This window comes from Cryptomeria japonica, chromosome 10 (assembly GCF_030272615.1).
Source record: "Cryptomeria japonica chromosome 10, Sugi_1.0, whole genome shotgun sequence".
Classification (NCBI taxonomy): Eukaryota; Viridiplantae; Streptophyta; class Pinopsida; order Cupressales; family Cupressaceae; genus Cryptomeria; species Cryptomeria japonica.
The window spans coordinates 301,705,941-301,724,163 of NC_081414.1; the positions used below are offsets into that span (position 1 = coordinate 301,705,941).

Below are 18,223 nucleotides of genomic sequence, written 5' to 3' on the forward strand. Positions count from 1 at the left end.
GACATCGACACCGGTTGCATCTGCTGCTAGTCCTAAAGTGACTAAGAGGTCACCAGCCAAAAAGAAACCAAAGGCCATTCCGCCAAAGGTATTTGAAAGGAAGAGAAAAACCAGGAATAACACACTGGATTCAGAAGACACTGAACTGGAGGTAGAAATGAAGAAGACAAGGAAACCAAGTAAGAAGACGGAGACAACTGGTAATGTACCTGCAACCTCTACATCAGTAAATATACATGTTGCTTCTTACCAACCTATGACACATTTTCAAAGGATTATGAAGAATGTTAGAAGTAAAGTTCTTGATGATCGAAAAGATTATTTTGATGATCTTAGCAATACTGAAAAGGAATAGGTAGAGCTAGAGGTCATTAAATATTTGTGTGATAATGATCGATCTCCGATTGACATTAAACCTGTTGTTCTTAATTCTTTGTATAATTATTTGGATAATAAATGACGTATTGTCATTGAAAAGGAGCAAGAAATTAGGGAAGAAATTTTTGTCCAATATTTTTCTGATGCTTCTAATTTAGAATTGTTTGAGATTCTTAATCGGTACAAAGGCATCTTTTTCATGTGAAGAAGAAGACTTCAGTTACTCGGAGGCAAAACCTCTAAAGTAGAAAAAGACACCCATCTACCGGTTAAAGCAACTGTCAAAATGCAGAAGGTATCCGAAGCTAATCGACAGGCTGAGCAAGAGCCTGACCTATCTATAGCCAAACCAGATGAAACCTTCGATACTTAGGGTGAGAGAGTAACTGAACAAATTAACCCTATTGATGTGGATGCACTAGATGCTAAAGGTACTCAATCGAAGGAAGCAGATAAGGAGAAAATGGAGAAAGAAAAAGAAGAGAAAGAGAAACAAGAAAAAGAGAAAGCGGAGAAGGAAAAGTTAGAAAAAACAAAAGCTGAGAAAGCAGCAAAAGAGAAATCTGAGAAAGAGAAACATGAGAAAGAGAGAGCGGAGAAAGAAAAAGAAGACAAGGAGAGAGTGGAGAAAGAAAAAGAAGACAAAGAGAGAGCGGAAATGAAAAGGAAGAGAAGAAGAGAGCAGAGAAGGAAGACGAGAAGAAGAAAGCAGAGCAAGAAGAAGGAAAAAGAAGAGTAGGAGAAGAGGAAACAAGAGGAGAACAAATCAAAGGAAGGAGGATAGACTCCTAAGGCAACCGACGATCAAACCAAATAGGTTGATCTCACCGGTCACAATGATTTGACTCTTGCCTGCCTCACCCAATCAGTAGATGAAAATGAGATACTAAGGAGTATTCAACTAGCTCAGGAAAGATTGGAAGAACTGAGGAGGAAGAAAGAACAGGATGTCATTCAATCTGCTGTTGACACTCTTTCCAACTTAGTTCCTGATACTAGTCTCCCCGGTACCAATTCCTCTCTGGCCCAATTAAAACTTCTTTGCATAATCGTGGATGATCAAGTACAATGTTTGGAAGATGTTGCCCAGGCCACTGCAAAGAAAAACCATGAAAAGGCACTCAAAGTTGCATTGGTGAAACAATTTAATGAAGACAAAGACAAGCTGATCCACCAGAGGGATGATATTAGTTTGTCAATAGCTGAAGGCCATTAATTGTTGAGCAAAATCTGCCAGCCCGATCTATTCTGTGATGATGCTTTGAAGAAGAAGAGTCAACTCCAATCGGAGTTAAAGCAGTATATCGTCAACTTCAAATTTTCATATGACTCCTTCACAATGTATGGGCAGACTGTTCACACTCACCAACATCAGATTGCAAAGCTTGAATCCAAGATTTGCAAGTGGACTCAAGATCTGCAGGAGCTCTAGTTGCTTTTATTACCAAAATTGCAGATTCTTCATAAGTATTTACTGAACATGGAGGCTATTATTGTTACATAGGAATTGAGCACCATCGATGCCGTGGAGGAGTTAGCTTTCCAGATGAAGACTCAAAGTGAAATTGCTGCCTCACTCCTAGATACCTAGTCAACATACATGAAGGATTTTCTGAAAAACTTTACATCTATTTTTGACAAGTTTTTTTTCTTTATTGTCATAAACACATACTCTGTTTTTATGTTATGCAATATGATTTTGGTAAATCAGGGGAGTGGTAAACCCACTATGTTTTGTGTTACTTTGTCATTGTTAGCGAGGGAGATTGGTATTGAATTGAAAATTTTATGGGGAATGGAATTGAAGTAGTACATGCTTGTAATTTTGGCAAAGGGAGTAGTGTATATGCTTAGGGGGAGCACTTTTGTTTTGGAAGCACTTAGATGTCAAAATTTTCCTGAGTGTTGCCATCAATGCCAAAGGGGGAGATTGTTGGTATTTTGATGATGTTTAGTTGTGATTGTCATTGATGGACACACACTTATTTTATGTATGAGTTATTCTCCATCGGTAATATGTGTTGTATTGTTCACACCGGTATTATATGCCATTGTATGTATAGTCTTTGTTTGTAGAAGACTATTGGTGTTTTGCAGAAGAAGCTTACTAGTCAAAGCGTGATCGAAGACCTCAAACGGTATGAAGACATCAAGCAGTATGAAGACCTCAAGCGGAACGAGGACCCCTAGCGGCAGTTAATCTTTTTGATCCAAACACTATGTTCCAGTTTACCAGTCTTTGTTTACCAGTAATCGATATACTGTGTTAAACTGATAAAATTGTAAAGTGTGATGAGTTATCATCCACCAACACTTTGGCGGTGCTTCTGTACCGTGTTACCAAATGTGTCTAGATGCTTTGAACCTAGGAAATGGTAATCCAATCTCATTGGACCGACATGAAATCAGCTTCCTATTTAAGGACATCATGTCTAGGGTTTTAAAGTGTGTATGCGTGTGTGTATATTGAAGAAGCATCGTGCGATAGAGATTGAACATGCAAAGGATAGAAGACTGAATTAATGCTGCAATGCATTAACATAGAGCACTCAAGGATCTAATCAAGCATTCTGTGCTACTTTCTAGATCATTCACTTGTTGATTACTAATCTCTTCGACAAGTCTGAAACCCTTAATCGGGTAGGCCCAGTCAAGCCTATTGTAAATCCTCTAACAAGGTGGTTCACAGTTGTGGATATGAAATCCTTTAACAGGGTAGTCTTTAACATGACTTATCTCCTAATAGAGATCTGGATTCCTAACAGGATCTGTTCTGGTGAAGAACATTGTAAGGCCTTAACTGGTCTGGTTCCTATTCTGCAGATAGTTGACATGTGAGTTTTAATCATCGTGGTTTTTCTCATTTGTGTTTCCATGTCAAAATATCTTATTTAATGGTGATTGTGCTTCTGTGGGTGAATGCTCTATTTGCTATTTGGCTTGTTTATGTTTTAACCGGTTTGTTGTTTAAACTATTATACCGGTTTGCAGTAAAATTGCTTAAAAGTTTGGCTAAGTTTTTGGGCATACTAATTCACCCCCCCTCTTAGTATTCATCATGGTAGAGGAATCAAATTTAGTGGCCGGTATAACAATAAGATCATAGTCATTTAGACAACTAGGGATAGAGGGTTCAATTTGTCCCCTCTCAACATTTTTATCTGCAATATCCACAACAACATTCCTATCTTCACTAAAGCTATCCCTCCTTATCACTTCCTCAACCCCTTCACCGACTCCCTCCTTAGCACTAGCCCTACCTTGGAGATTGTTACCAAGGGGAGATGTTTTTATCAAAGATCTTCTCATTAAAATTTCCTCTTCTCCTTTTGAAGGGGTCATCATTTCTATGGAGTCTGTCTATTGCCCATTGCTGGGCTTTTTTGAATCTCTGTCTATGATTCTTCCTCTAACCAAAATTTGTCTTCACAATAGGTTCCATCTGGGAATTATCCTTATGGGCTTCAGAAGGAGGGCATAAATCATCTAGGCTGAGGGAGAGTTGCCTTAGACTTTTTTTGAAAGGAGCTATGCTAGGGAGCAAAAGCAGTATCAACAGAGTTGTTAAGAGAAATAGAGGGAGGGGGAGAGTTGTTAGCCTCACCATTAGAGTGAATAGAATATTTATTACTAGAATTGGGGCCGGTAGGTTTTGATTTAGAGGTTAGGACGGGACAACTCCATCTCCCATGACCCTCTCTCCTGCATAAGAAACACGAATTGATACCACCCAAGTATTCAACCGGGCATGTGTACATTTTGTCTTCTAGGTCGAAGGTCAATTCATTTGGAATATCGACACCTGGTTTTAGAGAGACAAGAACACGGGCATCCATGTGAGGAAGGAGTGAATTAGTCTAATCGATTCTCAAAATTTTACCCAAGGAATCCAAAGCTTTAGGGAGGATATGCCAAAGAAATAGGGGGATATTTCAAATAATAAGCCATCTGGAGCAAGAGAGTGCCAAGACTTCCTCTAGATTGGCCTTTATCGACCAATTTATCGACCAACTTAGGGCACGAAATGTGCACTGCCCTATGGACCAAAATTGTTTTGAGACCACCGAATACTGACTGGCTTTGTTGTAGAAGAAGATAATAAACAAACCTTTTTGCACCATTCGACATAAGGAAAATTTGAACCCTAGTTTTTTACCCCAAACGACATGTAACCAGTTATTCATATAAACCCTAGACGGAAGGGAGTCCACATTCTGGGCTGCTAAAAAAGGGTTTATTGATCTCTGCGTTAATAACTGTGCTCATATCAGAGTTTGGCTTAATGATAAAGTTTTTCGCACCAGAAACCTTACCTCCATATCGCTCACCACTTCCTTCGAAACCAACCTCCTGCTCGTTCCTGCTTGCTATGACGAACTTGGCTCCATCTGGGCGAGCCCTCTCTCCTGTAACCGCTTATCGAAATGATCTGTCGAGGGTATTCTGGGACTCAGCTCCACCTCCTACAGAAACGAAAGGGGAAGACTTTCTATCTTTTGCCTTATTGCCATTTGAAGAGGACACCATCCTTGCTTCCCCGGTTCATATCAAATTGGCAACAAAATTCCTCAATATTAGTTCTCTTTGAGATTCTCTCATATTGGAGATGCAATTCGAACGCTGTTTGGTAATGATTGGTTACATTGCAATTCTTCGACTTTATTTACAAAAGTGTCCTCTCGCTTTCTCACCATAATTATGGATCTTATGCTTGATATTTTTCTAGTTCTTTCAATTGCTATTTAATATATGAATCCTTCTCTACCTAGTGTATGATGATGATATTCTTGACCACTTTTTGAATTGTCATATACTAAAGGATGGGCCCCTCCCTATTGGTAGCTTTATCAACTTTTCTCTATGTTACCCCGAGTTTTCGAGATGTGGAGACGAGAGATGGGGAGACAGGGGACAGGGACAGGTTTTTGAGACTTTTTTTTTTTGCCTGGAATAGGGGATGACAGGGGACAACTATATATATATATATATATAATGAAATTTAATAATAGCAAGTAGCAACATAATAAACTTTCTTATGTTCAAACCCTAGTCTGCTTGAATTCCTCCTCCTTTCATTTGCAAAATGTCGTCCTCCTTCCGTCTCAGACTATCGTCCTTGTTTATTTTCCCCTTCCGTCTATAGACTGTGTTTGTTTTTCTTTTTACTTATGCGGCGTGACTGTCCCATATGATATCAATATATTATATCTATATCATATCATATGATATTGATATAATATATCGATATCATATTATATGATATCGTCGGTTATAATAATAAAGTTAATATAAATAAACTTATAAACTTTTCTGCAAACTATAGATTATAAATTATAATTAATTAAATTTATAATTTTTAAATTATAAAATTATTATAATATTTATTATGTATTAATAATTATTAATAAATAATACATATTATAATATTATATAAGTGATTTAAAAAAAAAATTACCTTTTTATAAAAAAAATACTTTAACAATCAAGGATCCAATTTTTTTAAAAAAATGTCTTTGGACATGTAGTGTCACGGTTAAAACACTTCGTTGGTGAAGCAACCACCAACGTTCAAAGCCCTGCTGGGCCATTGTGCTCGCAAGCCTTGTGTCTTCGCTGGGTCGTTGTGCTCGCCGGTTTGAACAAGTGAAGTGTGGGGATGAGGTCCCCTGATTGTGGCCTCACCGGGTCATAGCTTGGGGTCAAAAACATTTCATGTGGAGCCGGAGGGCGTGTCATGCTAGTGTCTCCGGTCACATTAAAAAGTTTATCAAAAAATTTTAAAAAAATTCTTTTAAAATAATAATATTTTTAAAATTTTTATTTTATTTTTTTATTACTGTATGAGCCAGAAATGGCTAGCCGTCCCCGGGATAGCTTGGGCGTCCCCTGCCACCTCGGGGACGGTCAACGGTCCTCGAGGAAAATGTTGGTTGTCCCTAAGTTTACAGAACGATTTTCAAAATTTTTCGGGGATCGAGGACGACTGGGAAACATTTTCGGCTTTCCCCAAGTCCCTAAAACTGGGATAGTTTTTGAAACAGGTGCCTTGAAGCCGAAAATGCGTCTCCGGGTAACATAGGCTTTTCTCGCTTTATGGCTAATGTCTGTCTTTGTGTGCTACTTGTTGTTGTTAGATTTGGTGTGTATGATGGTTCACTTCAGGATTCTTGTAAAGAATTTAGCAGATTGCTCCTCATTTGGTGTCTTCTACCCTTGATCAGTTCTTGGAACTCTACACTCTCTTGGGTCATTCTCAGGAGTGTGATGATAGTGATGTTGCCTTTACTTCTCGGAGGGACACTTCTAATTACTTGTTCCTGCTTCATCTAAGATATTCCATCTAGTTTATTCTATATCTGAACTAATTACTATTTGCCATATGTGTATATTGCTGGCTCTTCCAGTATGGGGGATGGTGGATGGATTACTTTTTCTACTTTTGGGATTTTCTTGCTTCTTTTGGATGAGATTCATAAATATTGTAAAATATGCACACCCTGATCAGTTATCAAGGTGATATGTCTTATTGTACTTGATTCTTTTAATATTAATAAAATTTTCAGTGACTTCGATCACTTTTATTTAAAAAAATAAAATTGAAATCCATCTTTCAAATGTAAAGATGAATTAATTTATCATATATCGTAACAAAAAATAATATCACATACCTTTTCATACTACCATAATTTAAGTGAAAATACTAAACATAATTTTAATTTAAATGCATAGGTGATAAAATCACTATCCTAGATAATAACTTGGATAATTTTTCACATTTTTGCAAGCCACAAGTGACAAAATTAGTATAAAAATTTGGACCATCACTTTGTAAAAAAAATGGTGCTAGTATTAGAGGGCTAATACATGGTTTCACAATCTTTCTCTATTATAGAGCGAACAAGTGTGGCCGAGACATAAGATAACCATCTTGTTTCCACTTGACTTAAATTTGTTTCTTATACATTCAATTCACACATCACGTATATTTGTAGTAAGGAATGATGGAAAGAATAAAATATCAATGATATTGCTATCAAGGTTCAACTATGTAATTTTTGAGTCAAACTGATTGACTCATATTTCAGGGTTCAACTGTGTAGTTTTTGAGTCAAACTCATTGACTCATTGACCCAAATATGGGTCAATGAGTTTGACTCAAAAACTAAACAGTTGAACCCTGATAGCAAATCATAGTTTGGCTTGCTATGGAAAATACCTCCTACTTATCAATAAAATATCATTCAATTATATTTAAATATAACATAAATTTATATTAATTTTTGTAGATCATATTAACAAGATTTTCAATTTTTTTGAAAGAGTTTTGGTTTTTCTTTTTTCTAGCTCACTATCTTGATGATGGATCATGGACTATGATTTGGAATGTTGACTCAAAAAGATAAACACGGTTAAAATCTAGAAGCCTTTCAAGCATATTAATATGGACTATGGAAATTTATGTCTCTTAATAATTTTTAATTTACAATAATTTTATATCAATATAACGATGTAGATATTTCATCTCTAGTTTAACATAATAAAACATGTGGATAATTTTGAAAGTGGGAGATGGGAGTCACAATTTGTTTCTCTGTGATAACATGTCTATTTGAATATTAAAATTAAAATTTATCCCCAAAATGCCTCTAATATTTCCATTCCACGTGGGACAAGTTCATAAGAGATTTACTAACTAATGGATACCATACCATGTCTATTCATAAGAGAATATTTAATAGTCAACATAAATCTAAGGTGTTATATCACTTTATATCAAGGGTGTGAAGGAGATAAATTAACAATGTTCCATGTGGATGGTTAAGGGTAGACTTGTCAATATAATATTCAAGAATTAATATATATTAATATTTATAGATTTCAATGATATTAATATTTTTTAAAATATTCAAAATAACTACTTTAAATACTTAGTATACAAATAGATATAAATATACATAATACAAAATAGGTAGAAATAAAATTGGGTTAAAAACTATAATAGGAAAATGGCTAGTTCATTTACATGGTAAAATATAGAGTATTTAAAAATAGAAATGTGTTGGGAGGGGTGTTATTCATGTATTATGATTTAAAAATTATGTATGTATGTATTATTTAGTATCGTATGAATGATGTGAAAGAACATAAATTTGTTTAGTGAATTCTTCATAGGAAATTCTTATAGATCTTTGAGGGCTTAATACTTTTCTTGAAGAATATAAATTTCAATCATTAACTTGGATTAGACATTTCCATCATATAGAAGAGGTAGGGAAGGAAATCTTGTGCCTCAAAGATTACTCAAATTAACCAACTTGACAAGAAACTAATTGCCATTCTTTCCAAATGTTGTTGAAGGGGTAAGAGTCTAAGGTTTAAAATAAGGAGCAATAATGAATTTATCATTCCAATTCGCATCCTTTTGAGTTCTAGAAGTTGTACTTGTGAGGATATTGTCTAACTAGATGGTTCCAATGGGTATCACTCTAAAGAGTGTGTAATCCACTTGCCTATAAGACAAACACTTCAAGTTGGGGATAATAATTTACATATTTCCCCTTTATCTTGAATTGAGTGTAGAAATTTAGAATGAATAATAAATAAATAAAAAATAATAATAAACAAAATAAACTCCACACAACATGCAAACCTCCAATCAAGGAATAAATGGATATGATCATGCTCATGGAATTTAGATGCCCAAATGATCATACAATATTTTTGCAATGTGATGATGATTTTTTCTAAATTTTCTTATACAATTTTATTTTAAATGTAGTTGTATATCTTTGATTTATTTTATTTATTCTATATATGAATATACAAACATAAACTAGGGAATTAAAAAAATATATAATTAAATGAGTCAAAGAGATTGACTTTTGAAAATGACATGTTGAGTGTGCATGAAACTTATAAAAATGAAAGGATAGTCGGCTATCATTTATATAATTAATTAATTAATTCCAATCTCCATCTACTAACCTCACTTCATTGTTAATTAATAATTAGAAGTATGCTAGAATTAATAATTAATTATGAAGTGAGGTTAGTGGATGAAGATGAGAATCAATTAATTAACAATGAAAAATTAATTAATTAAGAATTAGCTAACTACTTAATGATAATCAATTAATTAATGTAATGTGATGATATAATACAATTAAATAATTAAATTAATAAGTCAATGTGGTGATGTTAGAGTAGAATAGAAATGATGAATTGATGTGTAGAGTTAACAATAGAAAATGATGAAATTTAAGTGTTTATAGTCAATATGTAAGGTTTTGTCACTTTGCTTTGGTCATAAAAAGTTTTTAATAAGCAAAGATGATTTGAGAATCTTATTAGCCACCTAAATACATCCAACCATTGAAAATAATATGTTACTCTAAACTATTAATTTATCTTTCAACTGAATCATTATAGAAACTAAACAAAAAGAATATAAATTTTAATGAAAATTGGATCATTAAAAAATTAATATAAAAGAAAAATATATCTACCCTATAAATAAAACTATAAATCTTATAAAAAAACATAGTTAGTAAACACTCAATACCACCTAATAAAAGATTTAATATAAATTTATCTCCAACACTTCATGTTATAAAATGTACCGACACTAGAAGTCAAAACCCAATATTGAAATTGTTGCAAATGCTATCTAAAAGAGCACCCATTCACACCATAGTTTTGTTACTTTACTTGCACCATTTTTAATGGCAGGCTGTTGCTTGACCATCTGTTCTTATCTATTTAATTATATAAAACTGAAAGTCAAATCCTGTATGTTTCATACAAATTAGATCCACAAGACGTATTAACACAACTCTTTTTCACATTGGCGGTTTGGAATCCTATATCACAGATTTAGTATAAAACCACTTGTATTCAGAGAGAATTTGTGTGTGTGTGGGTCATTGAGAGAAAGAATGGTGATGTGGCGAAGACATCATGCAGTTGTTGTTCCATTCCCTGTTCAGGGTCACATCAATCCAATGATGCACCTTGCTAAAATGCTGAGCTCCCATGGATTCATGGTCACATTCATCAACACAGACCACGTTCATTCTCGCATGCTTAAACTCAACTCATTCAGCAATAGCATTGATGAAGAAGGGATTCAATTCAGACATATCCCTGATGGTCTGCCAGAATCTGATTGCAGGACAGATTTTGCAAAATTGGCTAGTGCAACAGAGAATACTATGCCTCTCTTGCTTCGCAATCTTATTTATGAGATCAATGAGAGCAGGGATTGTCCCCCTGTCACCTTCTTGGTTGCAGATTTTTTTGCAGGTTGGGCTTTGGATGTTGCACATCATTTTAACATTCCAGCTGCTGCTTTCTGGCCCGGACTTATTGCTACTTATGCCATTATTCACCACATTCCGAGTCTCATCTCCAAGGGAGTCATACCATCCAACGGTGGGCACTCTATAAATGGATTATTTTCCTCTCAGATCAATTGTGTAATTACTTTCTTTCAGTTTTTGGTTCCTGGACTTAATTTGGTTGCTTTGATTTTCTATGATATGTTATGATAAGTGAGAGTTGTAGGTGATTTAGCTTAATTTAAATAACTGTGAATTTGTTTTTAGTTGTAGAAATTCAGCTCACTGTATTTGGTTTAACTCTACTTGAACATGAGCTCGTTTTTTCGGATTTTAAAATGGTACTTGGTCTGACTTGAATTTTGGGAGCTTCTATTCTAAGGAGTTCAAGAGAATGCATATGCAAGAATAGTAAACAACTGAACAAGATTTAAAAAAAAATTGAGACCAGCAAATGGTTTCAGGGACAGACAAGGCGAATTAAGTTACGTTATTAGTTGTTTATTTGTTTTTCTAGATATAGAGAGATTTGTCCTTACACAAAAATATCCAAATGGGCACTGGGCATCTTTATTTGGATTTAGAGTCGTGTTAGTCCATGGAATAATTCTGAGAGGTGCTGCCATTAGTCCAACACCTCTTATATAACTTGAGGAAATTGCATATGGGTTGAGACTCTAATACCACATATAGATTCACCGTTACATGAAAACCTTCAGATGTCAAAGATCTTATTATTTCATATTATTATCTTTTCATGTATTAAACATGCAGCTGAAAAGATTAGCATCTTTCACCTAGCTCCATAATGGCAGTTTGTCCAAGAGATCAACTCTGAGTAGTACAGTAATCCAACAGACATAAAAACTCTTTTCCAAGAGAAATAGTGCTTGAATTTGTTAGACTTTTGGATTAAATTGTGTGAGTTTTTCATATTTTTAATATGCATTTTCTCAATTTCTACTGCTCCTAAATATGGAGTGCTTTTCAATTTCTGGTGCTCTTAAGTATATATCGTTTTTAGTATGGTGGCTTTCTCTGCTAAACCTAGGTTGCTTATCAAATATAGAGAATTAAGAACAGATTACTTATCTGTTCCATTACCAAGAGAGTCACTGGTATATACTTATCGTTATGTTTAAAGAAACTCCTAATCCCCATTGAAATGCAGAAATTTATATACTCCAGTCTTCTGGTTTAGATCCATAAGATGGTTATAACATTGAGTTGTTTTAAGATTATTTCCCCTTTCAAACTTTTCAAATCTTAACTGTGGCCTTGTCAACAGAATAAAGAAAATATTTGGTGTGAAGTAATATTAATTTGGGTTGAATATGGCAGGTTTTCCAAAGGGTCATGCAATGGTCAAGTATCTAGCCTCCATGCCACCTCTCTACTCTGCAAATCTTCCATGGCTGATTGGAAGTAAGGCGGACAAGGAGTTTCGCTTTCAGTTTTGGGTTCGGAACATGAACAGACTAAGGAAGCTCAAGTGGGTTCTCTGCAACTCATTCCATGATCTAGAGCTTCCAATACTTAACATGTTCCCAGAAGAAGTGGGCATGTGTCCAATAGGTCCTTTCATCTCCAATCTCCCAAGAGAGAAAACTACAAACAATCAGAGTCTGTGGAGGGAAGAATTCGAGTGCTTAGATTGGCTTGACAAGCATTCTTCCAAGTCTGTGATTTATGTCTCATTCGGAAGCATTGCAATTCTGAATGAAAGACAATTGGAGGAGCTTGCACTTGGTCTGGAGGCCACAAAGCAGCCATTTTTGTGGGTGGTGAGGTCTGATCTAATGGACAGAAAGCAAGCAGTCTTTCCTTCAGGATTCTTGAAACGAGTTAATACCAGTAATCAGGGATGCATAGTATCATGGGCTCCACAGACGTCTGTATTGTCTCATCCTTCTATAGCTTGTTTTGTCACACACTGTGGATGGAATTCCACCATGGAAAGCATTACAGCAGGCGTTCCCATGCTCTGCTGGCCTTATTATGCAGATCAGTTTCTTAACTGTGCTTATATAACCCATGTCTGGAAAATTGGGCTGGCCTTGAATCCAAACCAGAGAGGACTTATAGAGGCAGAGGAAATTAAGAGCTCTGTGTGGAGAACAACTATGGGAGAAGAATGTGCAGAAATGAAAGAGAATGTGGCCAAACTGAAGGGCAGTGCCATGGGTGCTGTGAAGGCAGGAGGATCTTCTTACAACACCTTCACTAAATTTCTCCATGACATGGATATATATGAATAACACTTCTGATGGATTGGGATGTTTTGCATCTCCCTCTTCATGAATTATGTAGAAAAAGATATTTGTTTGACAGAATTTAGAGTGTATAATATTGCATCCGAGGATGGTTGACTGAGTACTTGTGGTTCGTGCACTGTTGTACACTTGTGAGTTGTTAAGTTCACGTTTCATTCCTTTTTTAATTCATTTGATAAACGTGCGTAATTTAAATACGCAAGGTGAGGGCGTATCTATTCTTTAAAGTTTAAAAGATCTCCACTATAGAAAACGCCTCCCTCCATAGACATTACCTAGTATTTCAATCGGTTGGAACATGCTTCTATTTTTATTTATTCTTACATACATTTATTCTTATATTTTGTTATTCATTTATTTATTTTTTAATATTATTAGATTTTACTATTTAGATAGATGTTTTTATGTGACATTAAATAATAAAATATTACTTTTATAACATTTTTTTTTTGATAATCTTGTTTTTAATCTATTTATAATAGTTTGTACTTGTTTTCATATATTTGTTTTATATTTCAAGAATATGTTCATTGTTATTTCATTCACGATCCATTTGGTTCAATCTTAAGGCACGTGCAAATGAATTCAAAATTCAAACTTTCAAATTCAAATTTCAAGATTCTTATCCATATTAATCGATCATTATGGATTGACTTAATACATGTTTATAAAAAGAAAGAAAGAACTAATTTTAACGTCCACGGACTAAGGATAGCTTGTCCAATCAAAACTAACTTTTGCAGATTAATTCTTTGCCTATGCAAGTTGATGATGAGTGCTCCCATCTTCTCAATATACTCCTCGTTGAATAAATTATACCACATGCTAGTGGTTAAGATATTGACAAACTTATCCCTATTGTGTTTGAGTGCATCACACTCTAAGATAAAATGCTTTTCAGTTTCCACATTCTTGAAGTTGCAAAAAGTGCAAAACCTTTCTTCCTTAGCCTAGCTGGAAAATCTTGTTCATGATTATATTTCATGGCAGGGGGACAAGGCTAGTTGGAAAATATTGGTGGATAAGGTGTTGGGAGATAGGGATATCCCTGCTTATCTCTTAGATCAAATGTTGAAAGAGGCGCAATCCTTGGACACCTACTTAGGTGATTGCTCCTTTTTCTCTCCTCATGTGGAGGATGAGTGGATCTGGTGGTTCAACCCCTGTAGTGCCTTCTTGGTCAAGTTGATCTATAATAACATTGTTGAAGATCCCAAGGATAACTTCTTCTGAAAAAAAGTTTGGATTAAAGGCCTCTTACCAGAGATTAATTGTTTCCGGTGGGTCACTGCTCATGGAATAATTTTGACGATTAACATTCTAAATAGAAAAGGTTTCTCATTGGTTAATATATGTGTTTTATGCTGTAAAGATCTTGAAAGCATTAATCATTTGTTTCTACACTGTCAATTTGGTAAGGAGATTTGGAATGAGTTGCTTGTGGATTTAATGATATGCTCGATCTTCCCAGAGAACATGAAAGATTTTATTGAACAATGGACCCTTAGTCTCTATACCCATCCAATTATAAGGGATCTTTGGCTCCAAATTCCCCCTTTTATGACTTGGAATTTGTGGAAGGAACATAATAATAGGGTGTTTAAAGAGGAAACCTAAAGCAACAAGGTGTTATTTTACATCATAAAACTACAGGTAAAAGAGAACATTAATGTTTCTCTACCAGGGAACTCTAAGGTGATGTCGAGCTTAATGGACCTAAGACTGAAGTAGAGATGGGGAATTACCCATAGTCTTCTTAGAATGAATTGGCACAATTTGATCTTAAGGAAGCTCGTTGCATCTGGACTCCTCTGGAGGAAAGCTGGCTAAAGTGCAATTTTGATGGCTTCTCTAAAGGGAACCCTGGTATATTTCCAGTGTAGGTGGCATCGTAAGAAATTGAAAGGTATTTATGATAGAAGGCTATTGTGTTAATTTGGGCAAAGGATTGAATAACAAAGTGCAGGCAATAACATCTTGGCAGGGTCTTTCACGCCTCCATCAGTTTAACTGCCAAAATGTTATCCTTGAAGGTGAGTCAAAACTTATTGTGAATTGCTTGAAAGGTAATATGAATGTTCCCTGGGAGATAAAATGTGTTATAGAAAAATGTAAAATATTGATGGGCCTCTTTAGAAAAATCAAAATCCAATATACTTTTAGAGAAGGGAATCATGCGGCCGACGAAGCTGTCAATCTTGGCCTAACTCATAAGGACTGGAGGTTGTTTAACAAAATGGAGAGCTCAGTTGGGTTAAAATATCCTTGCCAAGGAATGGGTTAAGCCCTTTTTGTGTGACTCAATTAATTATTTGAGCACTTAATGGCTCTTTGGTTGCTTTCCCCCATATCCTTTTTAATGCACACAACTTTTTTCAACTTCAAATTTTTGGCCCTATGACTTATGAGAGGATGATGAGGATGCTAACGGGATGGTTGATTTGGGAGCTATGTTGGATGTCTATTAAGTAGAGTGGTGACAAGTATGTTATTAATTTCATTTGCAAAGCTAGAAGTACAAAGCCTTTTCTTTTTCACCTTATATTAGATTTTAAAGATGGTGAACTTATTTGATGGAAAGGCGGCGGGCTAGTCTCTCAAAGTTGTTTAAATTCTCATAATGTGAGTTTCCCTCTCACATGTGTGGACAGGGAAAACAATCAATCCAAAGATATCCTTTTTAATGAATATCTTTTAACGGATAAGGCAAGTTCTAAAAGTTGTAATTTATTTTTCATTCACTTTCAAACTTTTTGTTTTACCATTATGGAAAAATATATCAATATGGGGGGGCCTTTGAAGAGAAAAGAGCTGAAAAGTTGCAAGGAACTCGAAAAGAATGAAGAGGTGTGGGATGTCTTTCGTAGAGAAAGCATGACATCCTTTTTGGCCATGAAAGGCTACTGTAGACACCTAAAATCATCCTATCTAATTAAATAAATATTTTTATTTATTTAATTATTTTAAGCCTAATTCTTCTATTAATTGAATAAATCTTTATTTATTTAATTAATTCATTTGTCCTCTTCTAGCCTTATTTCTCATTTAAATAAATACTTTTATTTATTTAAATTATCCTTTCCCTAAATTAAATAAATATCTTATTTATTTAATTGATCCCACTTCCTCTATTAATTAAATAAATCTTTATTTATTTAATTAATTCATTAGCCCTTTCTACCTATGACACATGTCATTCATCTCTACCCTCTCATTATTTTCTTATTTCTTTTACCTACCCTCTAATCTTAGCCGACCATTTATCTTTTACACCTCTCAATCTTATCCCTCCATTTCTTACAGTGTCTTCTCTATAAGGATATGCTTCCTTCATTATCAATCCTAAATCTCCTAATCATTCTAATCTATTCTAATCATTCTAATCATTCTATTCAACCCCGACTACTCGACGCTTTCGAACTTTCATATGCGATCAAGCCTACTTGCAACCACATTTCCGTTCTTTGTTGAGCTCTTGTGCACACATAAAATCTAAGAGCAAATATATCAAGCAAGATCAATGGAGATAGGAAGAATGGAGATTCAAACCCTATTGGACATGTGATGGTATAATCTTTGTGATTTCATTTGATTTGCATTGTCTTAGGTAATCTTCATATGTTATAGTGGATCTTTGTTGTTGTTAGGCTAGGGTTTTGTGGTTGAATTCATTTTGTCTTTCAATATTGTTGTTTCCACTTTTCACCATAAACAACTACAATAGAGATTTGTCGATGAGATTCTGCAACTCTTAGCAGAATGGTGAGGTGTCTATTGGTCGTATCTCCTTTGTTGTCTCATTGGAGCTCATTGCAGAGGTGACTCGGTTTAAAAATGAGGGGGATAAAGTGGAAAGGCAATTCTATGAAGATTACAAATGGGTATGGTCATTCTATGAAGAAATTCTTTGAGAAAGTTGAGAGACTAGTGGTGGTGCAAAATGGGTATGGTCATTCTGTCCTTCCTAAGCCCTATCCCATTGTCAACTGCTTTGTTATGAAACATTTCACTTTAGAAGGTCGCTATACCCCTATGCATGGTTGCCATTTTTCCATATTGAATCACATTAGGCATGGAGATAGGATTAATTTACCCTATTATCTTTTTACTTCTCTTGAGTCTTGCATTCCAAATAGCGCAAATCTCCTGCTACATCAAGGTCTCATATATATCATGTATAAATTTGACTTTTACCATTCCCCTAATAGAAGTTATTTACTTACCTTGCCTAGTAATTCTGAACCTAAGGAAGAATCTCACGGTTCCTTTGTCAAAATTGAGGTAATTGAGACCAATCCCCTACATTCGTTTGACAGTACTCTACGACCAAATATAAAGGTAAGAAACCTTGGTCTGAACGGGAACTAAAAACCCTTGAGGTGGCTTTGCTCAAAATTAACCCTAACAAAAGGAAATTGGAAACCCCTAAAAAAATCCCTATTAAGGCTCAAAAGATCGACAAGGAATCTGTCAAAAAAAGCATTACCATCGACCTTGACTTATAGGACTCTGAGAAGGAAGAGGAGAGGTCGAACGAGAGGGAGAAGTAGAGTAGTTGAAGAGAGAGAAGGTTTTCTCGACTTTTGGCTAAGGATAAAAAGGTTCAAATGGAACCTAAAGGTACTACTCATGAATTGGCTAAATAATTCAACCCAGAAGATGATGATGAATCCTCAAATGAGGATATAGAGGATGAGGAATATCATGCTAAAGATTAGGAACAAGAGGAGCACTGTAAAGAGGAAATTGAAGCTAAGAGTGAATCCATGGAGGATGGGGAGGATTTTGATCCAGTTTCCTTGCCTCATAACTCTCTAGATGATGTTGATACGGTGCCCTACTCTCAATAGTTGCCCTCAAATATGGACAAAGACAACAACAAGAACTGGCAAAATTAGATTATGGAGTTGCAAGTGAGGGTACTGAATCTTGAAGTAAAAATAGAAGCCTACAGGGAGTGATACAACCAAATGGGTGACTCCTTATGTTCCTTGTGTGTCATCACTGATGTTATTATGAGGAAGGTGGCTATGGGGTTTGTTTCAGGGCAAAGTAGGATAAAAAAGAAGGCCATGAAGCTACTGAAGGAGGGGGAATTGGAGGAGGAGAACAAAATAAAGAACACTACACCTATAGAGATATGGAATGTACAAGTATAGAGGTTGGAGCGTAATTGGAACCTTTTTAAGAATGAATAAACAGTTTAGACTCTGTTTTTGGATTTTGATTATATCT

At 35.2% G+C, this 18,223-nt stretch overlaps 1 protein-coding gene across 1 annotated transcript; it reads left to right on the forward strand.

The window, feature by feature from the left end:
- The first annotated feature begins 10,313 nt into the window (after positions 1-10,313).
- Positions 10,314-12,973, forward strand: LOC131048223 (linamarin synthase 2-like). Its single transcript, XM_057982114.1, has 4 exons — positions 10,314-10,809; positions 10,983-11,063; positions 11,233-11,331; positions 12,057-12,973. The coding sequence occupies exons 1-4, from the start codon at positions 10,314-10,316 to the stop codon at positions 12,971-12,973; spliced, it is 1,593 nt and encodes a 530-aa protein (XP_057838097.1).
- The last annotated feature ends 5,250 nt before the right edge of the window (positions 12,974-18,223 follow it).

Excerpts from the sequence above, each read along its gene's own strand:
- LOC131048223 (XM_057982114.1), top strand. The coding sequence starts at position 10,314 with ATGGTGATGTGGCGAAGACATCATGCAGTTGTTGTTCCATTCCCTGTT. Across the intron at positions 10,810-10,982 it reads GGGAGTCATACCATCCAACG|TTGTAGAAATTCAGCTCACT; the intron begins GTGGGCACTCTA and ends ATTTGTTTTTAG. Across the intron at positions 11,332-12,056 it reads CCATGGAATAATTCTGAGAG|GTTTTCCAAAGGGTCATGCA; the intron begins GTGCTGCCATTA and ends TGAATATGGCAG.